Source organism: Podarcis filfolensis, assembly GCF_964270895.1.
Source record: "Podarcis filfolensis genome assembly, chromosome: 3".
Taxonomy (NCBI): Eukaryota; Metazoa; Chordata; class Lepidosauria; order Squamata; family Lacertidae; genus Podarcis; species Podarcis filfolensis.
In genome coordinates, this window is record NC_139606.1 from 33,081,684 (window position 1) to 33,102,804 (window position 21,121).

The 21,121-nt window shown below is 45.2% G+C and overlaps 1 protein-coding gene across 2 annotated transcripts; it reads right to left on the reverse strand.

Annotated features, from left to right (window-relative positions):
* Window positions 1-5,071: 5,071 nt before the first annotated feature.
* LOC310759754 (glutathione S-transferase 3-like) lies at window positions 5,072-18,974 on the reverse strand. 2 transcript variants are annotated; one of them, XM_083607449.1, is made up of 7 exons: window positions 18,904-18,974; window positions 13,192-13,298; window positions 11,114-11,165; window positions 9,997-10,129; window positions 8,613-8,754; window positions 8,283-8,414; window positions 5,072-6,783 (listed from the first exon to the last, which is right to left on the reverse strand). In XM_083607449.1, exons 2-7 carry the CDS (start codon window positions 13,276-13,278, stop codon window positions 6,637-6,639), a joined length of 693 nt encoding a protein of 230 aa, XP_083463575.1. In that variant the 5' UTR covers window positions 13,279-13,298; window positions 18,904-18,974; the 3' UTR covers window positions 5,072-6,636. The 2 variants fall into 2 exon arrangements, with proteins under 2 accessions (XP_083463575.1, XP_083463574.1); XM_083607448.1 differs by lacking the exon at window positions 18,904-18,974 and adding an exon at window positions 16,801-16,845.
* Between the last annotated feature and the right edge of the window lie 2,147 nt (window positions 18,975-21,121).

Genomic DNA, 21,121 nt, shown 5'->3' on the forward strand with positions numbered 1-21,121 from the left:
ACGTTCGCAAGCTCAACAAGGATTTGCAGTTCCTTCCTGCACTAGTACTGGCTACTTTGTCACGTCTCGGTTCTAAAGTGTCTGTTTTCTGCCCCGGATTAATTATATTCTCTCTAACGTGCACAGGAGGTCAAAGATGATTTTAAATGTCATGTGTGAAAACACCTGGAACTTTCAGATCTGTGTGGATTTAAATATAAGTTAGTGTGTGATAAATTCCAGAGAGTTAACCATGTGAATCCTTTTTGGCAAATCCAGTTGAACAACACTTCAAAAGATCAACAACCTTGTTAATAAATAGTGTGGCATAAGCTGTTGTGGGCCAGCTTTTCTGTCAAAGTTGGATGTGGCCCATGAGAGTTTGTGCCAGGATATTATCGTCAATTTGTTCATCGACATCTTTGGCCAGAGAAGGAGGTCCCGACAGGCCCCACTGTTGACACCTAGACCATGGGTAGGCAAACTAAGGCCCGAGGGCCAGATCTGGCCCAATTGCCTTCTAAATCCAGCCAGCGGACAGTCCAGGAATCAGCATGTTTTTACATGAGTAGAATGTGTGCTTTTATTTAAAATGCATCTCTGGGTTATTTGTGGGGCTCAGGAATTTGTTCATACCCCCCCCAATATAGTCTGGCCCCCCACAAAGGCTGAGGGACAGTGGACCGGCCCCCTGCTGAAAAAGTTTGCCGGCCCCTGACCTAGACTCTGTCTCCCTTGCTTCCCCTTCCTAGCCCACTGTAATGGCTTTAGGGGTTGCTTGTGCGTAAGTTGCCGCCGCTCTGGGCTAGGTTGGCTGGTTAAACCATTTCTCGCTGGACAGCCATCCACTCCGTGGCTGTTCAGTCGCTGGCAGAATCCGTCAGTGGGCGTTTCTTAAACCTTTTCCAACATAAAAGTTGTTTGACGCCCAGTCTCCTCCTACTCTCCCTGCGCGGAAGTCTTCTGCGCAGGGAGGGCGTGGGTAGCGGAGGACCTGTGCTCTCCCCGCTGGTGTCCAGTGAAGAGTCCCGGAGCCTGCTCTCTGCTTCCCCCATTGGCCCCCCTCTATCCCTGGTGTTGCGCTGATTTTCTTCCCCAACCGGAGACCTGCCTCTCTCCCTGCTTGGCCCTTCTCCTGCATCGTTGTGGGGCCTCGCCTCCTCCTCTAGTTCCGATGGCAGTTCCCTGACACCCACCATTCTGAGCAGTGACAGCTTTTAATTGCCTATACAGTGGTACCTCAGGTTAAGTACCGTATTTTTCGCTCTATAGGACGCACTTTTTCCCCTCCAAAAATGAAGGGGAAATGTGTGTGCGTCCTATGGAGCGAATGCAGGCTCCCTGGCTTCAGCGATAGCAAGGCAAAGCCTCCGAAGCCTGCGCTCCGGAGGCTTTGCGTTGCTTCCGCTGAAGCCAGGAGAGTCTGCTCTTTGAGGCTGGCGGTGGGGAAAGCAGCGCTTCCCCCATTGCCAGCCCCAGAGATTGGGGGGCAGTGGGAAGGCGCGCAACGCCTTCCCGCTACTCTCCAACCCGGCTTCGAGGCTGGCGGTGGGGAAAGCAGCGCTTCCCCCATAGCCAGCCCCAGAGATTGGGGGGCAGAGGGAAGGCGAGCGATGCCTTCCCACTACTCTCCAACCCGGGTTTGAGGCTGGCGGTGGGGAAAGCAGCGCTTCCCCCATCGCCAGCCCCAGAGGATGGGGGGCAGCAGGAAGGCGCGCAACGCCTTCCCGCTACTCTCCAACCCGGCTTCGAGGCTGGCGGTGGGGAAAGCAGCGCTTCCCCCATAGCCAGCCCCAGAGATTGGGGGGCAGCGGGAAGGCGAGCGATGCCTTCCCGCTACTCTCCAACCCGGGTTTGAGGCTGGCGGTGGGGAAAGCAGCGCTTCCCCCATCGCCAGCCCCAGAGATTGGGGGGCAGCGGGAAGGCGAGTGATGCCTTCCCGCTACTCTCCAACCCGGGTTTGAGGCTGGCGGTGGGGAAAGCAGCGCTTTCCCCATCGCCAGCCCCAGAGATTGGGGGGCAGCGGGAAGGCGTGCGACGCCTTCCCGCTACTCTCCAACCCGGGTTTGAGGCTGGCGGTGGGGAAAGCAGCGCTTCCCCCATCGCCAGCCCCAGAGATTGGGGGGCAGCGGGAAGGCGAGCGATGCCTTCCCGCTACTCTCCAACCCTCCTGTGGGCTTTTGCGGGAGATGGGGGAATTCCCCCACCTCCTGCAAAAGCAGGCAAAAGCCGTGCGCTCTTTAAAGGCTGCGTGGCTCTTGCAGGCTTTTCTGCGAGGTGGGGGAATTCCCCCACCTCCTAGAAAAGCCCGCAGGAGCCGCACAGCCTTTAAAGAGCGAGCGGCTCTTGGGGGCTTTTCCCCAAGGAGGGAGAAGGGACTGACTGGCCGAGTCAGTCCCTTCTCCCTCCTGCGGGCTTTTGCGGGAGATGGGGGAATTCCCCCACCTCCCGCAAAAGCAGGCAAAAGCCGTGCGCTCTTTAAAGGGGCTGCACGGCTTTGCTGGCTTTTCTAGGAATTCCCCCACCTCCTAGAAAAGCCCGCAGGAGCCGCGCAGCCTTTAAAGAGCGAGCGGTTCTTGGGGGCTTTTCCCCAAGGAGGGAGAAGGGACTGACGGGCCGTTTCAGTCCCTTCTCCCTCCTGGTCGAAAAGCCCGCAGGAGTCACGCGGGGCTCCTGTGGGCTTTTGCGGGAGGTGGGGGAATTCCGCCACCTCCTGCAAAAGCAGGGAGAAGGTCTTGGAGTAGCGCACAGGCTGCGTGCAGCCTGTCCACTGCTCCCAGAGCTGCGGGGCGGGGGGGGGAATCATATTTTTTCCTTGATTTCCCCCCCTGAAAACTAGGTGCGTCCTATCGTCCGGTGCGTCCAATCGTGCGAAAAATACGGTACTTAATTTGTTCTGGAGGTCTGTTCTTAACCTGAAACTGTTAACCTGAAGCACCACTTTAGCTAATGGGGCCTCTCGCTGCTGCCACGCCGCTGCTGCACGATTTCTGTTCTCATCCTGAAACAAAGTTCCTAACCAGAGGTACTATTTCTGGTTAGCGGAGTCTGTAACCTGAAGCGTCTGTAACCTGAAGGGTATGTAACCCAAGGTACCACTGTAATGCCCCATAATTTTGTTTTCCTTTTGCACTATTATGCTGTGAGATCTTTGGATGAAGGATGGTATATAAATTTAATAAATCATCATCATCATCATCCAGAATCACTTTTTGGGAGTCGTGTGCAACAAAATCGTTCTGTCGATGCTTTTAACTGGCAAGATTAGAAAACAAAGCAGTAGCCAGCAGGTGGCACTGGCAGCAAGCAATTGAATTTGATTCATTTCCTCTACCTGGCAGGTAGCTTTCGCCTAGGAAAACTTATCAGAAATGTAGCTTCCAAAAAACAGCCTTATTAGCAAAAGAGGGTGTCTTCAGAAAACCCACACTTATTTAGTAATTTGTGCATTGTGAACTGACCAGGAATTTGAGTTAGCAGACTATACTATCAGCTGTAGCCATAGCCTTTGAAACGTAGCATTTTGGTAGTCTCCAATCGTCCACCAACTGTAACCTTAGCCAGTAACGTAATAGCCCTAATATTAGTCATTATCCAACTGAGGTTCAGCTTTGGTCTATAAATAGCCACTGATATGTTATCTGAAAGAAGGTTCTGAAAAAGCTACCCCAGACTGCCTTCTGTGGCCTGCGGCTTTTTTCAGCTACGTCAGGCTGGGGCTAGCGAATCATATGGTTGCCGGTTCGATCCCCATATGAGACAGCTGCATATTCCTGCATTGCAGGGGGTTGGACTAGATGATCCTTAGGGTCCCTTCCAACTCTACAATTCTATGTTTCTATAAATATATTAAGTGAGAAAACAGCAACAGCAACCACAATCATATGTGTGGGTAGACACATATAAAATTGCAGTATCAATAATGGATCCAGAATAGGGCTGGATTTGGGTTTGATGAGGCCCTAAGCTACTGAAAGTAAAGGGTACAGCTGTCCTTTGTGAACAACAAATTGTCACTGCTTTTGTGTCTTATACAGTGGTACCTCAGGTTAAGTACTTAATTCATCCTGGAGGTCCATTCTTAACCTGAAACTGTACTTAACCTGAAGCACCACTTTAGTTAATGGGGCCTCCTGCTGCCGCTGCACCGCCGGAGCACAATTTCTGTTCTCATCCTGAAGCAAAGTTCTTAACCTGAGGTAATATTTCTGGGTTAGCGGAGTCTGTAACCTGAAGCGTATGTAACCCGAGGTACCACTGTATGCTATATGGTAATTTATGGACCTAATAGGTATCCATCCATTTGCACATAACAAAATATGTATTTTTCCAAAGTAATTGCTGAACTGAAATCTGGAACAGATTAGGTTTGAGAACCAAGGTACCACTGTAAATAGAAATGAGCAAACCAGTGATATTTTAGGGAGCAGGTTAGCAGTAGGGCCCATTACTTACATCATAAGTAACACTGTTGCTGTATGTAGGTTTTATTTGTTTTTTATCTTATATTTTGGAAATGTGTTGGGAATCTGAATACGTGCAGCTACTCACACAGAGTCAATTAGGGTTTGGCAGACAGCCAAGGCAATGTAAAGGAGTGTAAGCTGCCTGGTGATACAGAGGCATGGAAACAGCTTCATGATTGGTCAAGCTCTCTCAGGGCAATAATGAGTAATGGCCTACTAACTGGAATGTGTCAGTGCAGGAGTTGGAGGTTGAGAGTTGTGAGTCGTGTATGAGAAAGCTAGCTAAAGATCCGTGTTCTGTTCTGTTCCTGTAAATAGTCCACTGCATAAAATAAACACCTAACTACAAGTTCCTGGTTCCTGCTTCGTCCATCCTGTCTGGAGCCAAGTTGCCAATTGCTTTTGTGAACTCTGCGTTTAGTTGCAAGACCTTAGCCAGACCTAGCAGAGTAGTCAGAAAGCTGCGAAACGCCAGTAGGTTTTGCCAATAAAATGTACATCCAGTTTTTTCTCCCTTTAAATTTTTTGGGGGCCCCCAAGAGAGTGGGGCCCTAAGCTATAGCTTGTTTAGCTTATACGTAAATCCGGCACACAATATTTACACAGTAAGGAAAAGCAAATGCTCCTTTACTCAGGAATCAAGGTAGTTTATTAGAGAGTTTTCCAGATTGTAGCAGCAATAGGAAGAAAAACACTATACAAATTGAATATACCAAATCCAATGTCAGCTTAGTATAATAACAGAATGCAAAAGTTGTAGTAGATAAAATATATTGAAGGCTTAGCAACTTAAGTGTATTTTGATTTCACAGGAATTTGCAAATAAGTGTCACTTTGAATGTTTTCCTGCGTTTTGCATAACCTTGGCCGTCTGAGCTCAGAAATACCAGCGATGAAAGGCACAAAGACTGAAACAGAATCTCTTTCGAATTTTTTTCCAGCTCTGCAGCAAACCCCTTCCATTTGCAGAACACACTGGTAGGCAGAAAAGGATTGTCCGAGCCTCCCTTCTAATAGTGTTTTTTATATCCGTCCAGCTGAATAAAAATATTGCTTCACCCAGTGAAACAGGATACACAAAATATATTTAATAAAGAAAGCTGCATTCCAAAAAGAGTAGGAATATTGATCAATATATCTGTTAATAAAGAAGGCCTTGTATATGGCATTCTCCCTTTGCTACGTATGCTACTACTAGCAAGTACACAAGTAGTAGGGGTGTGCATGAGAAATTTTGGTTTGGTTTTGCTTTCTGAATGGAAATGGTGTTTATATATATATATATTTTTGAAGCTTTTCATATTTAGTTAATTCAAAATCCGTTCATTTGTTTGTTGGGTTTCAGTTCAGAAGGAGACACACCCTGTCTTTTGCCATCTAACTTGTTTGCTAGATTCCAGGGATACTGAAGATTCCTCAAGTCTGATAACTAATCTTCCATGAATTTTCAGTGAAGACCAGCCAGTCTTCTTCCAGCTTTTAGCCTGGAGTGGGGCAGCCAAATGGCTTCGAATTTACAGGCTATAGTACTACTCCACAAAGGCATCAGATCTGCCAGGATTCAAACAGATCAAAGGCGCCCATTTTTGAGACAAGGAGGGGGCGGAAACATTGCCTTTAAAAAATGTCTCTGAATTTGAAATCCTGCCTGGCTCAAATGTTCAGCGGGGTATTTGGTCTGTCCCAGAGTGCTTTGTAACAACCAATCCCTCTCCCCAAGGAGTTCTGGAAGTTGTAGCTCTGTGGGGAGAATAGGGGTCTCCTAACAGCTCTCAGAATCCTCAACAAATTATAACTCCCAGGGTTCTTTGCAGGTAGCCATGACCAGTGTTGGACCTCAAATTTCAGTGTGCCATATTTGGGACTGGTAGGACTGCTCTCACAAGATCCCGCAGGACAATCCAACTTCCCGCCAAATCTCACAAGAGCATTCCTACCTTGCCTGCATATAGCGAAATTGTGCAATTTAAATGCGTTTTAGATGTGGGCATATTGTGCAATTTAAATGCGTTTTAGATGTGGGCATATTGTTTTTTCTATGTGGATGCACATCCCCATGGAGAAGCCTGTTTAGCAGCTATCAAGTGTCATACAGCAGTCTAGTCTCTAACACAATGCCATGAGTTTTACGACAGCCATTGTTATTAGGTATTAGTACTGGTGATTCTCTGGAGCTCAGCAGAAATGCTGCCTAAGGACTTGCAGACATATTGTGATACATCTGGAGGACCCTTCTCACGGTCTCCACGTATCTCTCGTCAGGCACAGGTTTCCTCTGGCTTCCTGGCTCCAAAAAATTCTTAATTGTGGGGATGTTGCTAATCCGTTCTTTAAAAGCCTGCAGACAAGTGGAAAGGAAGAAAAAAAAACAAGAGCAAGCAGACTCAGAATCAAAGAACCTGAACTATAGCACTAAAAACGCCCATCACCTTCAAACCATTTGGTAGAGTCTATTAAAACTGATGGCCCAACAAGCCAATCAATCTCTAGAGCAGGCATCCCCAACCTGAGGCCCTCCAGATGTTTTGGCCTCCAACTCCCATGATCCCTAGCTAACAGGACCAGTGGTCAGGGATGGTGGGAATTGTAGTCCAAAACATCTGGAGGGCTGGAGGTTGGGGATGCCTGCTCTAGAGCACAGGCTAAAAACCTTTAGAGCTGCAGGTGTCACCGGACTACAACTCCCATCATCCTTGTGCTGGCTGAGGCTGATGGGAGGTGGAATCATCTGCAAGGCCACATGTCCCCCAACCCATGATCTAGAGCAGGGTTTCCCAAACTTGGGTCTCTGGCTGTTTTGGGACTACAGTTCCCATCATCCCTGACCACTGGTCCTGCCAGCTAGGGATGATGGGAGTTGTAGTCCAAAAACAGCTGGAAACCCAAGTTTGGGAACTGCTGAGCTAGAGTGCCACAGCTCTCTTTGCTACAGCTGTATCAACAGCCATTTTTTTAAAAAATGAATTTTTAACATGCACATGCTTCCCATGTTCACTCTGGTTTGAATTAAGGAGAGTGGCTTCATGGACATCTAAGCATTTTTGCCAATTCATAATTCTTTAATGGGAGGCAACATTAAGCCACTCATCACGCAGAACTAGTGTGCATCATCAGCAGCAGCACATTACCCTAAGGTCTAACAGTTTTCTAGAAGGGGTTTTGACAGAAGCCCATCTGCTTTCAGGTCTGGAACAGATGGGAAAGGAATTCTTTTTAAAAAGGAAGAAACAACATAACTCATATTCAGTGTTTGAAATTAGCCAGGAGCCAGGCACATTTTGCACCTGGTTTTCAACCACTTGCAACCAAGTGCCAGGATGGTGCCTGACATCTCCAGCTGGGGAATCACTGGATTTCGATTGTTTTCACACACTAATATCCCTTCCTGTATAATTCTATCAGTTATATTTTATCTGCACAATTGGAATGAATCTCAGGAACCAAAACACTTTTTCTGAGCAGGAGCAGTGAACTTACCCCACCCCACTGCCCTGCTCACATGGAGATCCCTACATTATGAATGGCTGTGTCACCATTAAGAAAAAGAGGTCGGAATAGGCTGATATATATGTGGGCTGTCCCTGAATCAAGCGACTTTTCTTCTTTAAGTTCTCAAAGCTCTTCACCGAGGTCAGGGTTATCATTTGAGCTAGCCAGATGCTTAATTGAGAACCAATCACAGTCAGTCCATCGTTTGAAAAATAAGACTTTAGAGCCCCAAAATGGCAACCAGACATTCCATTTTGGCAACTGCAACCTTGGTTTAAGGAGCCATTTGGTGCCGAGCTTATAGATCTGAATTTCTAACACCGCTCATATTGTGTTTGTTTGCCGTACCTGCAAGTGAGGAAAGTCGGCCAGAACACTGGAGGATTTTTCCTCCACCATCAGAATAGCTTCAAGCAGCTGGACGTCTGCCCAGCTGAACTGGTTGCCAACAAGGAAATCTTCTCCATGGCCCTTCAGCACCTGCAATACACCAGTGTTAGCCCAACGCCTAAGAACAGCTTCCCAAGCACACATAAGCATCTTTCTCAACACTATACCTGTCCTTTTAAAAAAACACCACCACACATTTGTTCTTCCCATGTTGCATTTTACACATTGAATTTGTGAAGCGGCCCAGATCACAAGCCTGTTTTATAACAGCAGGCTACTGAAACGCACCTTTTCATAAACAGGGAAATATCTTTGTGTTGCTTTTTTGATGATTGTAGCCAGTTGCTTCTCCTTGTCCTCAGGTGTTAAGAAAGGGTACATCATAATCAAGACCATTAGGTCCGTTGTTCCTTCTGCATACATGTCAATTCTAAAGAGACATATATTCACACATCTGTTAAGGTGCCCATCTTGCTTACGACATGCAAACACAAAACAGAATTTCAGCTCTTTTCTGCTGTGAAGAAAAGAGGCTGCCAACTACTCTGTGTTGAGGCAGACAAGACATTGCAATTCCAGCTGCTTGGTGGTGGGGGATTTTCTCCATGTTGTTGCAACCCAGGGATGTGGCAACATGGTGCTATCCAGATGTGCTGGGCTCCAACTCTCAACTAAGACAGCCAAAGGCCAGGGATGATGGGAGTTGTTCCCCCAAAATATCTGGAAGGCACCACTTTGTAAACGGTCAGAATGAGAGGACAATTGGGTCTGCAGGCGACTGAGGCATAAAGTGTCCAGTCCTAGTCCACATGGAAATGCTATTATTTTTTTTCCATCCCATCATTTGATTTTCATGAAGGCTAGCTAAAGAATCATCTGTCACCAACTGCTTTTCCACTTGTCCCATGCTTAGAAAGCACATGTAAAAGTTTGCCCCTCCACTTTCCCTAGAAAAATCTGCTTTTCACTTGCTCATTTCCATGGAGAATCTGACTGATGTTTGCTCCGATTCAGCAGTAAAGAGTGAGTTTCCCTGGGGGAAAGTGGCAAAATAAGTGGAATTGTGGAGGACAAGCCCTTTGACTCAGGCCACATTTCTACCATACATTTAAAATCCTGCAATGCCAGTTTAAACAGTCATGGTTTCCCCCAAAGAATTTTGGGAGCTGTAGTTTGTTAAGGGCCCAGAGAGTTGTTAAGAGATATTATTATTATTATTATTATTATTATTATTATTATTATTATTATTATATATATATACCCTGCCCATCCGGCTGGGTTTCCCCAGCCACTCTGGGCAGCTCCCAACAGATTAAAAACAGAATAAAACATCAAACATCAAAAATTTCCCTAAACAGGGCTGCCTTCAGATGTCTTCTAAAAGTCAGATAGTTGTTTATTTCCTTGACATCTGATGGGAGGGCGTTCCACAGGGCAGGCACCACCACCAAAAAGGCCCCCTGCCAATTGCCCTCACAGAGCTACAATTCTCAGAGTTGGTTTAACTGTCAATCCCCCTTCACAGGCAACTCTGAACAGGGGCTGATGGGATTTGTAGTCCACCCTATCTGAATGGCCCCAGGATGGAGTGGGTCTCAGGAGCCGGAAACAAGAGTGAAATACAGGACCTGAAGTATAACTTAAAGCTAGCTAAATGTTTCTGGTACTGTACAGTGCTCTCTCCTTCAGGTCCTTCCCGTAGAGGTTGTGCTTTGCTGCGATGTAGCTGAGGATAGCTCGCGTCTGAACCATCTTCATCCCATCCATTTCCACCAAGGGCACTTGCTGAAAGAGGAGGAATCCATCTTTTGAGAGGATAAAAAAAAAAAAACAGCGAAAGGTCAAAATGTTCCCTCTAGAAATGAAAGTCAGTACAATCCCACAGCATTGTATTGGTGCTCAGAAGGACTGCAGAGACCAAATGAGGAAATGGTTGGCTACAGCAATGTGGAGACTACAGTGGTACCTCGGGTTAAGTACTTAATTCGTTCCGGAGGTCCTTACTTAACCTGAAACTGTTCTTAACCTGAGGTACCACTTTAACTAATGGGGCCTCCCGCTGCCGCCGTGATTTCTGTTCTCATCCTGAAGCAAAGTTCTTAACCCAAGGTACTATTTCTGGGTTAAGCAGAATCTGTAACCTGAAGTGTCTGTAACCTGAAGAGTCTGTAACCCGAGGTACCACTGTACTGAACTTTTCTGAATAGCAAAGGAGGTGGTGCCAGAGGATGAGATCAATTAAAATCAACATCTCTCACTTCTGCCACTAGACTGTGTTGCTTACTTGAAATGCAAGAGTACAATTCTTCTCTGGCACTCAAAAGTCTTTGCCTTCCCAAGAAGATACTGTATTTTTCTGTGTATAAGACGCCCCCATGTATAAGACACACCCTATTTTTACGGACTCCAATTTCAGAAAATAGGGGGGAGATTGCCCTGTGTATAAGACGACCCACAGTTTTCCACATAATTTTAAAGTAAAAAAATCTAGTCTTATACATGGAAAAGTATGGTACGGTGGTACCTCAGGTTAAGTACTTAATTCGTTCCGGAGGTCCTTACTTAACCTGAAACTGTTCTTAACCTGAAGCACCACTTTAGCTAATGGGGCTTCCGGCTGCTGCCGCGCCGCCGGAGCATGATTTCTGTTCTTATCCTGAAGCAAAGTTCGTAACCCGAGGTACTATTCTGGGTTAGCAGAGTCTGTAACCTGAAGCGTATGTAACCCGAGGTACCACTGTACTTTGTTTGTCTTGCCTGGTCAAATATTTTCAAAATCACCGAATTACCTTGAAGCAGCTTCTCGTATTGCTCTCTGGTCTCCAGAAATTCCTCTTCAAACTACCAGATGGGGAAAATAAAAAGTGTCACGAACTGCTGCAGTGCTTGAGAAGCACACTCATCATTGAACGTCATCCAAGGACAAGCCCCCTCCTTGAGTTTGTTACTTCTGAAAAGTCACAACTTAGCAATGAGCCTTTCATAACTTAACCAAACCATTTCTTATCAAGATGTGGGCATTTCCAGTACTGAATCAGGTTTCTAAAACCAGTGAAATGCAAGAAAGGAACAGCTGCTTTCTTCACTTCTGATAAGATTTTCCTTTCCTCCTACATCACAGTGATACCGAGTGGATTTCAACTGAATCACACAATGCAGTAGCACGAGGACTAAAAAAACCCAAACACATGCAAAAACCACAAGCAGATACACAGAAAAAACAGATGTCCAGTTGCCCAAGTTTAAGTGCCTTGAAATCATATTTTAAATTTCTCTCCCCTTGTACTGCAGTTAGGTATTTCTGATAAACTGTTTTGGATTACTGATTTGTGCTGGGTAAACGTTGAGTAAAATAGGAGCACCCTAAGACAAAAAGCAACCTTTCTTCATATTATGTTGGCACATCTAAGAAAGTACTACTTACTTGATTTTTAAATATATATATCCTGTCTTTCTGGCCTAACAGGGTCATCAAAGCAGCTTGTAATAAAAAATAAAAACCAGAATTAAAGTTTTTCATAAAACATCAAATCCTCCCTGTCTCTTTTGGGTGGTTCATAAGCTTTCAATAGAATTCAGAGGACTCTGAGACCGACTCCAACTAAGTGCTTCTGCTAATGCAAAGATTTCCACTTGCACAGCGAAACTTCTCTTTCCTCTCCTTTCACCCCACACTCCCCCCAAATCTGCTCCAGAGGGTTGGAGGAACCCCCATAACAGATTTAGGGGGCAACTGGGGAGAGGCGGCAGGGAGGAAATCCCATTCTGCAGTGAGAAGTCCTGGGACTAAAGGAAGCGCTTTTTTTGGATACCACGCCAGATTTTTAAAGTCATGACTTGCCAACAATTTGTACATAACAGTAGAACATTTTTCTCTATTGGCTCTCAGCAGTACTGACATACTGATTCTAAATTCCTCTCCCCTGGGAGCAGCCGCCGAGACCACATAACACCGGTCTTGAAAGACCTACATTGGCACCCAGTACGTTTCTAAGCACAATTCAAAGTGTTGGTGCTGACCTTTCAAGGCCTTGGCCCAGTAGACCTGAAGGAGCATATCCACCCCCATCATTCAGCCCAGACACTGAGGTCCAGCTCCGAGGGCATTCTGGTAGTTCCTTCCCTGTGAGAAGTGAGGTTACAGGGAACCAGGCAGAGGGCCTTCTCGGTAGTGGTGCCCACCTTGTGGAACGCCCTCCCATCAGATGTCAAGGAAATAAACAACTATCTGACTTATAGAAGACATCTGAAGGCAGCTCTGTTTAGGGAAGTTTTTAATGACTGATATTTTAATGTATTTTTAAACTTTTGTTGGAAGCTGCCCAGAGTGTCTGGGGAGACCCAGCCAGATGGGCAGGGTATAAATAATAAATTATTATTATTATAAATGACTGTGTGGCTTCAGAATGTGCAGTTGCAAAATAAGCAAATAATGAAAATAATTTAAGTGTAGCAGGTTGTACATGCATACATTCTCAACAATTCTGTATGCTGTGCTGGTGAAAGGAAGGGGCAAAATATATTCCCATGGTATGAATGGGATATCCAAAAATAAATGGAAGGGGGGACCTTCCCAAGGCTAAAGGGCGGCTTATCCAACCCCAGGACAACTTTATCTGGCTTGATGGCTTTATCATATATTCCATCAAGATATGGCAAAAAAAAAAGTTGCTTGCTTCAAAGTTTCAACACATCAAGAAACAAAATCTGTTTGTGCTGTAAGAAATAGGAATACCCCACTGATTCTCATCTCTTTTGGCTACAGTATGTAATGTGCCCTAATAACTGCATCCCACATTGTACAAGGCATATCCCATAACCATGATAACATCTCTGTACAGAAGCTGGCAGACAAGGAAACACAAACCTCCACCCCAGCTGCTGCTAACAGCCATCGTACTGACTCCATCTTGCCTCTTCCATCAAAGTAGTACAGTTTGGGCTTTCCAGACATGATTTCAGCTTCTTGATTGCCTGATGAAAAGAAACACAAAGGCATCATTCTTGGTGCACAGCCAACTTGCTTGAGCAAACACATTTCACCAAATAAAGATCTGAAACTAATCATCATTCGTTAAGCAACACAGAGAGGTCATAAGGTCTCTTGGCACATCGAGATATAGTACAAAAGGCCATCGTTCAGCAAATGCAGTTTGTTATGGTTTGCTTATTGATACATTGCTAACACACAGAGTACTTTCCACTCGTTTCCCTGGCATGTTAATAAAAACTGCCTAAAGAGTGTTGTTGTGGTTGTTTCCCTTTGTGCAAAAGGAAAAGTGGGTGCAGAGGCAGATTAACCCTAAGGGCAGATGACCCACCAAATTCAGAGCTTTTCTGTACTTTTTTCTTTTTCTTTTGTAAAACCTTTTATTGGCATCACATTCAACACCCAAAACAAATCAATACAGAATTACCATTGAATACTCTGGTTTCACCTCAGATCAAATAAATCTTTTTCTGGACTTGCACTGGCAAGGCAGAAGGTGGGCAGGGCACTCCCCTCCTTAAGAAAAATCCTTTCCAATGGTCCCAATTGGAACAAATATTATGTATGTCAGTCCAATGGCCAGGTTACCTCCCTGCACTAATAGGGGACAAAAGTTAAGATACACTTGTGTGAAAAGTTCTTGTATTCTTCTATCTCTTTTCGTTTCTCTTATTTCGCCCCTTTTTATTGTGTAGGTTAGCTTGTCTTCTATTGTATTGTGAAAAACTTTAACGAAACTTTCTTTAAAAAGAAATAAAGGAAAGGAAAGGAAACAGCTATCAAGCCTGAACAGGTTACTAGAAGAACTCAAAAAGAAAGCTGTTCTATTCTGCAACCCACAAGGCAAGAAGAGTGCACAATTAGCAATCCATTCAAGTCAAACTAGTTACATTTTTGGAAGTAGGAAAAGCACCCAGTCTGTTACTTTCTCTAGTCTTCAGCAGAAAGGATCCTGGGAAAATTATGTGTTGGCATGTAAACAATAGGCCACAGTTCTCAGTGTTGCTGCGTCCCTTAATAAGGAGGGGGGAAGCAACGGCTGAAAAACTGTGGAAGACAGCTGCATCATTGGAGAGAACAGCTACTTATTAGGCTAAGAGACATAAATAAAAAGACAGAAAGAAAACAAAACCACCCAGATTTCAGCTGCTCATTGATGATCCAAGAATGTGGGTGAAGGCTAGCCAACTGCTGCCTCCAAATTCAATCTACAGTGGTACCTCGGTTTAAGAACAGTCCTGTTTACGAACTCTGCAAAACCAGAAGTAGTGTCCCGGCTTGTGAACTTTACCTCAGTCTAAGAACGGAAGCTGAACAGTGGAAGGCCTCATTAGGGAAAGCGCGCCTCAGTTTAAGAACGGAGTTCCGGAACGGATTAAGTTCATAAACTGAGGTACCACTGTACTCTATTTTGTAGGCTCATACTGAGCATTGGAGAAATTATTTCAGGTCCCACTTCTAACATGAAGATGGTGAATTGAGAAAACCTGGAATAAGAGCAAGTCCTTCACGTTACAGCACCATTAGAACAGGAAAATGAAACTGCTATTTGTAGTGGGGTAGCTGGACCAATTATCCATTGAAGGCCCTTATGATGCAGAGTATTACTATTACTACTACTACTACTAGTAGTAGTACTATTATTACTACTATTGCATTTGAGTTAAAGAGTACACCTGACTGCTGCAATCGCACAGACACAACACAGTTGATTGTAGGTAAGAAAATAATAAAGTTGTTTATTGTAGGAAATGAATGCCTTGGATAGAAAAGGTTTCTAGTCTAACTAGCCTAGAGGCGGAGAAGGCAGCCATGTTTGCTCCTTTCTTCTCTCAGAGGATAATTCAAAAGGAATACCTTATTCTGAGGTCCAATAGAGAGGTGTGAGAAGGAAAAGATGTATCAGTCCAAACAACAAAGAGAAAGGTCATATAATAATACCCTAAGGATGTTGTCATGCTGCAGTTCAGGTGGCACTGCAAACTACAGTATGATGACAAATGAGGAGGAGGGAACTGGAGACAGAGGCAGGCAGGTGGGCAGCAAAGGGCAGAGTGAACCAGAGATGGACAATATGTATCAACCCATTCCTAATGCACAAAAAGCACACCTTGTACCAGAACATCAAAGCATGATCTGTACAGGATCCTCTTACTTAGACAACTGGTCTGCTTCAGAATAAGATGGGAGTTCTTCATGCAAAAGTTATACATGAATGAAATAGGTGGAATTAATTCTTGCAGATTCAAGTCAGACAAAAGGAAGTCTTGCCTACACAGCTTTATAGGGGATTAGAGCTAGTCTAGTGAGGGTTGGACTAGGATCAAAGAGACCTAAGGTTAAATCTCCCACTACCTTGGGTAGGTCACTACCTTCAAGGGTTGTTGTGAGGCTATAATGTGGCGGGATGATCACATACACTGCCTTGTAACAAACAAATAATAGGAATAGGTCTGTTAAAAGTTTTTAGCCCTGAAAGGTAAAGAACTGCCATGTTGCGTGCCAGTATTTATCCGAACATCAGTTGCCAAGGGGCAAGAACAGAACGTGATTATTGCCTTGTGGGATTCCTGGAGGCTTCTGATTGGCCACTGTCAGAAAGAGGATGCTGGGCTAGAATGGCATTGAGTAGGATCCACCAAGGCTGCTCCTATGGGGTTTCAGGATCATACCACCTGGAATGCTGGTTGTGACTTGGGGCCATACGAGATGATACATTAACTAGGTGTGTGCTCTTAAATGCAGTTTATTACTTACACAAATTGCCAGTGCAGACCCACCAAATCTGGATCAGGACCATGGTAGAGAGTTAGTGGGCTTTAACAACTGGGGTCCGTGTCCCAATGCCACACATCAGAAATGTGAATAGGGAAGGAAAAAACCTCACATTTGCTTCGATTGAAGGTTTGTCTGCTATGCCACCTGGTGACATGGGGCATCTGATCAGGCAAAGGGTTAATTTTTTCCCCTCCCACCAAGCTACATACAGTATAAGGATTCTCCCACACTGACCATTGTTGTGTAGAAAAACATTCCACTTGTGCACAGACATGGAGCTGAAGTCTTGCCACTTTCATCTGACTTTTAGGAATAAATGTTCAGTGACACAGATGAATTAGGGGGGGAAATGAGTGTTAATTGGAGAGAGAAACTTTCACAGAAAGGTTGGAGGAATGGGCGACAGGGAGGGAGAAATGAAACACTGAAATGAAAATGATTGCTAAACAAAGTATCCAGTGATGAAACAAAACAAAACAAACAAATCCACTGTACTAAAGTTCATATTATACCAGTTTTGGAGAAAGCACCAGTGAAAAAAATATTACCCTTTCCTAGATATCTTAGACATCATACCTTAGACACCTTGCCAACAAATATGGGACATAAAATCAGTACTACTGATTGTACTCTTATTCCCCTATTCTCAGTTCAAATTCTGGGGGTTTTTTTTAGAAGGGTCAGACTGAACAAACTGAACTCACCCACCTGGTAGATGCATAAAAGCAAAGGTCCTGGAACAGACTGTTCTTCAAATATAAAGATCTCAAGTGGGTTTTCACACACAAAAAAACATGGTTTCAAAAACCAACAATAGAAACAAGCAAGTGTTTGAAGGTTAACTAAGCCCCCACATTTGGCAATATTTACTGCTCCCTGAATATCAATAGTATGGCATCATGGCTGTCAGAAAGGACACGGAGAAATAAAATGATAAGCAGTGGTATTTTTTTAATTGGAGCAAATTCTTTGGGTGTTAAGTCATTCTAGCAGATGCTGGGAAGTGCAATTTGGGAGGCAGAGTTCTCCCTTTTTGTTCTCCTGGACTTCTCAGCGGCTTTCAATACTACTGACCATGGTATTATTATGGGCTGTCCCTGAGATGGGACTTGGAGGGCTGGTGTTATGGGGATGTCAGTCCTTTGTTCAGAAGAGGGGTCAGTTCTAAAAAGTAGTGCTGGGGGACTATTTTTAAAAAATAAATTTTTTGTAGTAGATACAAAGGACATCAATACACAAACAATACACAATAAAGTCAAGTCAACTTACACTCCGAGTGAAATGTTAAGGAAGAGATACCGGTAAATGTCAGAATGTTAGAAACACCAGCAAACAGAAGACCAATAGAATGTTACAGATAGGGATCTAGCATCAGAAAGAAGGGGCGATAAAAAGAAGACACAGATATGCTGCTAGCACTCCAATTCATTGAATCTACTTGATCCATTTGAATGCTGGAGGAAGAGTTAGATGGTGTGTAGCATTTTTTACATGCATAATAAAATCAAAGATAATTTGTCTCTTTTGCTTTGTCCTCAAACAACTCTAGTTTTTCTAAAAGGGCTCTCTCCTGTTCCAGGGGAATTTTGATCTACCCCTTGGAGTTCCTCAAAGCTCCATTTTGTCTCCCATGCTTTTCAGCATCCATGGGATATCATCCCGAGCAGATGGGTTATCTGTAGGAAACACAGCTCCTTTCCACCATGTAGAAAACCCTGGGATGCAGTTGAAGTCCTGACAGAAGATGGGTGGAAGCGAGCTCACATGCCAAAACTTACTGATTCAAGTATGGAGGGTTGGGAAAATCTGTTGTACTAGAGGGAATTGTGTCGTCCCTACAGGAATAATCGAATCATCAAATTGTAGAATTGGAAGGGACTACGAGGGTCATCTAGCTCAACCCCTTGCAAATGCAGGAATCTTGTGCCCAGATCTTGCCCTGGGCAGTTTTTTTTTTTTTTGGAGGGGCACAATCCTCACGGCACCCTGCAAGCCCAGCTTTGCCCCCTGCCCTGTTGCGCCCTTCTCATGTGCGAGGGCAGCTTGAGAATGATGCAACAGGCATGCACCCTGCCATCCCCGCTCCGTGCTTGGTTTGCAAGTTGCAAGTTGGTCAAAGCAAATTGCACATTTATTTATTTTACAAATGCAACACAAATAGGGGTTTTTAGTCCAATAAACCTTTCCTTGTGGTCCAGCGACACCTGGAGGGCGGCACGTTGGCTACCCCCATTGCAGGCGCCCCATACAGGTGAGAAGCCCTCTGGATCTTTCACAGAGCCTCCCACTCATGGGCAGCTGAAAGCAGGAGGGAAATAAAAGTGCATTCACTGCCCCTTTGACTTGGGGCTGCGGCATGCAGCCCCCCTGCTGCTTTAGCGCTGGATCGCGAAGTCTCAGTAACCAACCCATGTTAGCAACCCACTTCCAGCGGAGCGCTTTGATCTGGGCACATCAAAGGCTTCGAACTTCGAACGCTCAGTTCCCACCCGGACCCGCCCAGTCCAGGAATGGCTCTCCACGTTCCAAACCCGCAACGTAGCAAAGCAAATGCGCAAAGCCAAAGCAGCGCTGGGGCAAACTGCAGCTTAGCTCCCCTTCCTACGTTCACGGTGCCTTTCAAAGGCAACCCGATGGATGGGTGCAACAGGCCTGGTGGAGCTACTGCTGCTAACCACTCTCCATCACGATCATCATCGACGGGCAACTTTTTTGCGCCTCTCGTCCCGTGCCAACCCCCCTTGCAGCTCTTCACACGATGCACTCCTGCACACGTGCATGGCTGCTGCAACTGCGAACAAGGAACCCTACCTTCGGTGTTAGCTGCAACTGCTGAAGGCGCTCGCAGTCCAGGAGCAGGCAACGCCTCCCTCGCCGTTTTGTGCACGGCAGGCAAGGGGGCGTGGGCAAGACGAGAGGGCCAGCCAGTAGCAAGATATTTAATTTGCATGTGGCTCAGTGCAACCTGGGAAGGAGGTTGAGGGCCAAAATAATCGGAATAATAAATAAAACCAACCCGATTTTGCAGAACGCTCTTTAATGTTCTCTTTAAGCGTTCGAGTAAGAATTTCACTTTTGCACAGCGAGACAAGCTGACCAGAGTCACTATGACTTGAGAGCAACAGGCTCCCGAGAAGTATATATAGACATTAGGTCTCTTTTCTCTCTGGATGTGAGGGCGATCTGGCTGCGACATCTGTCACCCCATTGATCGCCAGGGTTGATTCGGCTGATCTGGCTGGCTAGGCGGGTGTCCCCTTCCTCCCTCACCGCTCCATGTGCGTCCCTCCCGAAGCTGCGCGCTCGGTGGAAGAGGACGACCATCCCAGATAGAAGGAGTGTACCGTTCTTCGGTCAAGGGTATACGATAGCTGCGCTCCCCTGCTAGAACCTCCAAACAAGCTCAAGGTCCATTTGTAGGAGAACGTAGGGTAGTCAAGCTTCCAAGACTCCAGACACATCCAAGTAAGGCGCTGCATGTGGCAGTTTGCCATTCTTTTCGCATCACAATGCCTTTTAAAAATTTGTGCAGCGTATTATATTCAACTGTATGTTCTTGTATGTGTGGGAGGAGAAACACAAGCATTTTATGATGTTGGAAACCCAACATTGCAGTACAACAATCCAACACAACACAGCATAAATATGCATAGATCTACCTGTCTTGTTCCAAATAAATGTGTTAATAGAGTTATCTATAACGAGGGTTGTCTAGTGCAACCCCAGCCCCACACACACCCTGGATCTCAACTAAAGCACCCATGACAGGCGGCCAATCTCTGCTTTAAAAAAACTGAGGAATGAGAGTCCACAGAAGTCTTAGGGGTGGGACCATAGCTGTCAACCTTCCCTTTTTTTGTGGGAAATTCCCTTATTCCAGCGCCGTTTCCCGCTGCTATCCCGGATTGTTAGATATGCCGTAAACTGTCCCCGGGACAGGTGAGGCTGCTGGTCCCTTATTTTCAAATCTGAAAGCTGACAACTATGGGTGGGACTAGGGACTTTATTCTTCTCAGCCAAAGTCGCTGGGATGAGTTTTTTTCACAGATCTGTTCCCAACAGCCTACTTACTGAGGATTCATCCCAATTGCTTGGGGAGAGCTTATACTGAAGGGGCATCTCCACCCCCATCGTTCTACCCGGACACTGAGGTCCTCCTCTGAGGGCCTTCTGGTGGTTCCCTCACTGCGAGAAGCGAAGTTACAGGGAACCAGGCAGAAGGCCTTCTTGGTAGTGGTACCTGCCCTGTGGAACGCCCTCCCATCAAATGTCAAGGAAATAAACAACGATCTGACTTATAGAAGACAGCTGAAGGCAGCTCTGTTTAGGGAAGTATTTTTGATTGATGTTTTATCATGTTTTTAATATTCTGTTGGGAGCCGCCCAGAGTGGCTGGGGAAATTTATTATTATTATTATTATTATTATTATTATTATTATTATTATACTACAATGTCAGCTGCATGCTGAATGTAGAACATGACTGTGGTACAAGCTGGTGAGAGGTGAACTGGCCCTTGAGTGCTATCCTGATTATTATTTTATTATTTAATAGTCTCAATGGTGCCAATAAGAGTTGAACGTTGGCTAAATATTTGTGTCTTTTACTAGTTTCCGAATGTGTAAAGGTAGAAGAGGAAAGGCACTGAACACTAGAGGGCATAACCAGTGGTATTTTTCTAGAAAAAGAACTCACCATGAACACCTCCCTCCTTCCCTTAGAATGACCATGGCACCCACCTGAGAGGTGCTACATTCAGCTGGAAAAAAGCACTGGGCACAACCAAATTTCACTGAATGCAGGGATTATTCAACACTACTAAAAACATGATTTTTTTGAAACATTTTATTTCGGGAAGAAGCCTCTCGTGACACAAAAGGAAACAAGCATTTGTTTAAAAACCCCCACAAAAGACCCCTAAGTAGAAAACATGTTAGGTTTTCAATACCCAATTATACCCATTGACTCACACGTAACTTTGTACTTATTCTCCATACATATTTTTCCTTGGCTACAAGACACACGTTTC

What these genes read in the sequence shown, in the direction of transcription:
- LOC310759754 (XM_083607448.1), bottom strand. An exon ending in GACCTGAAGGAGAGAGCACT is followed by an intron (nt 8,755 to 9,996) that starts GTACAGTACCAG and finishes ATGTCTCTTTAG; the next exon opens with AATTGACATGTATGCAGAAG. An exon ending in ATTTCCCTGTTTATGAAAAG is followed by an intron (nt 8,415 to 8,612) that starts GTGCGTTTCAGT and finishes GGTGTATTGCAG; the next exon opens with GTGCTGAAGGGCCATGGAGA.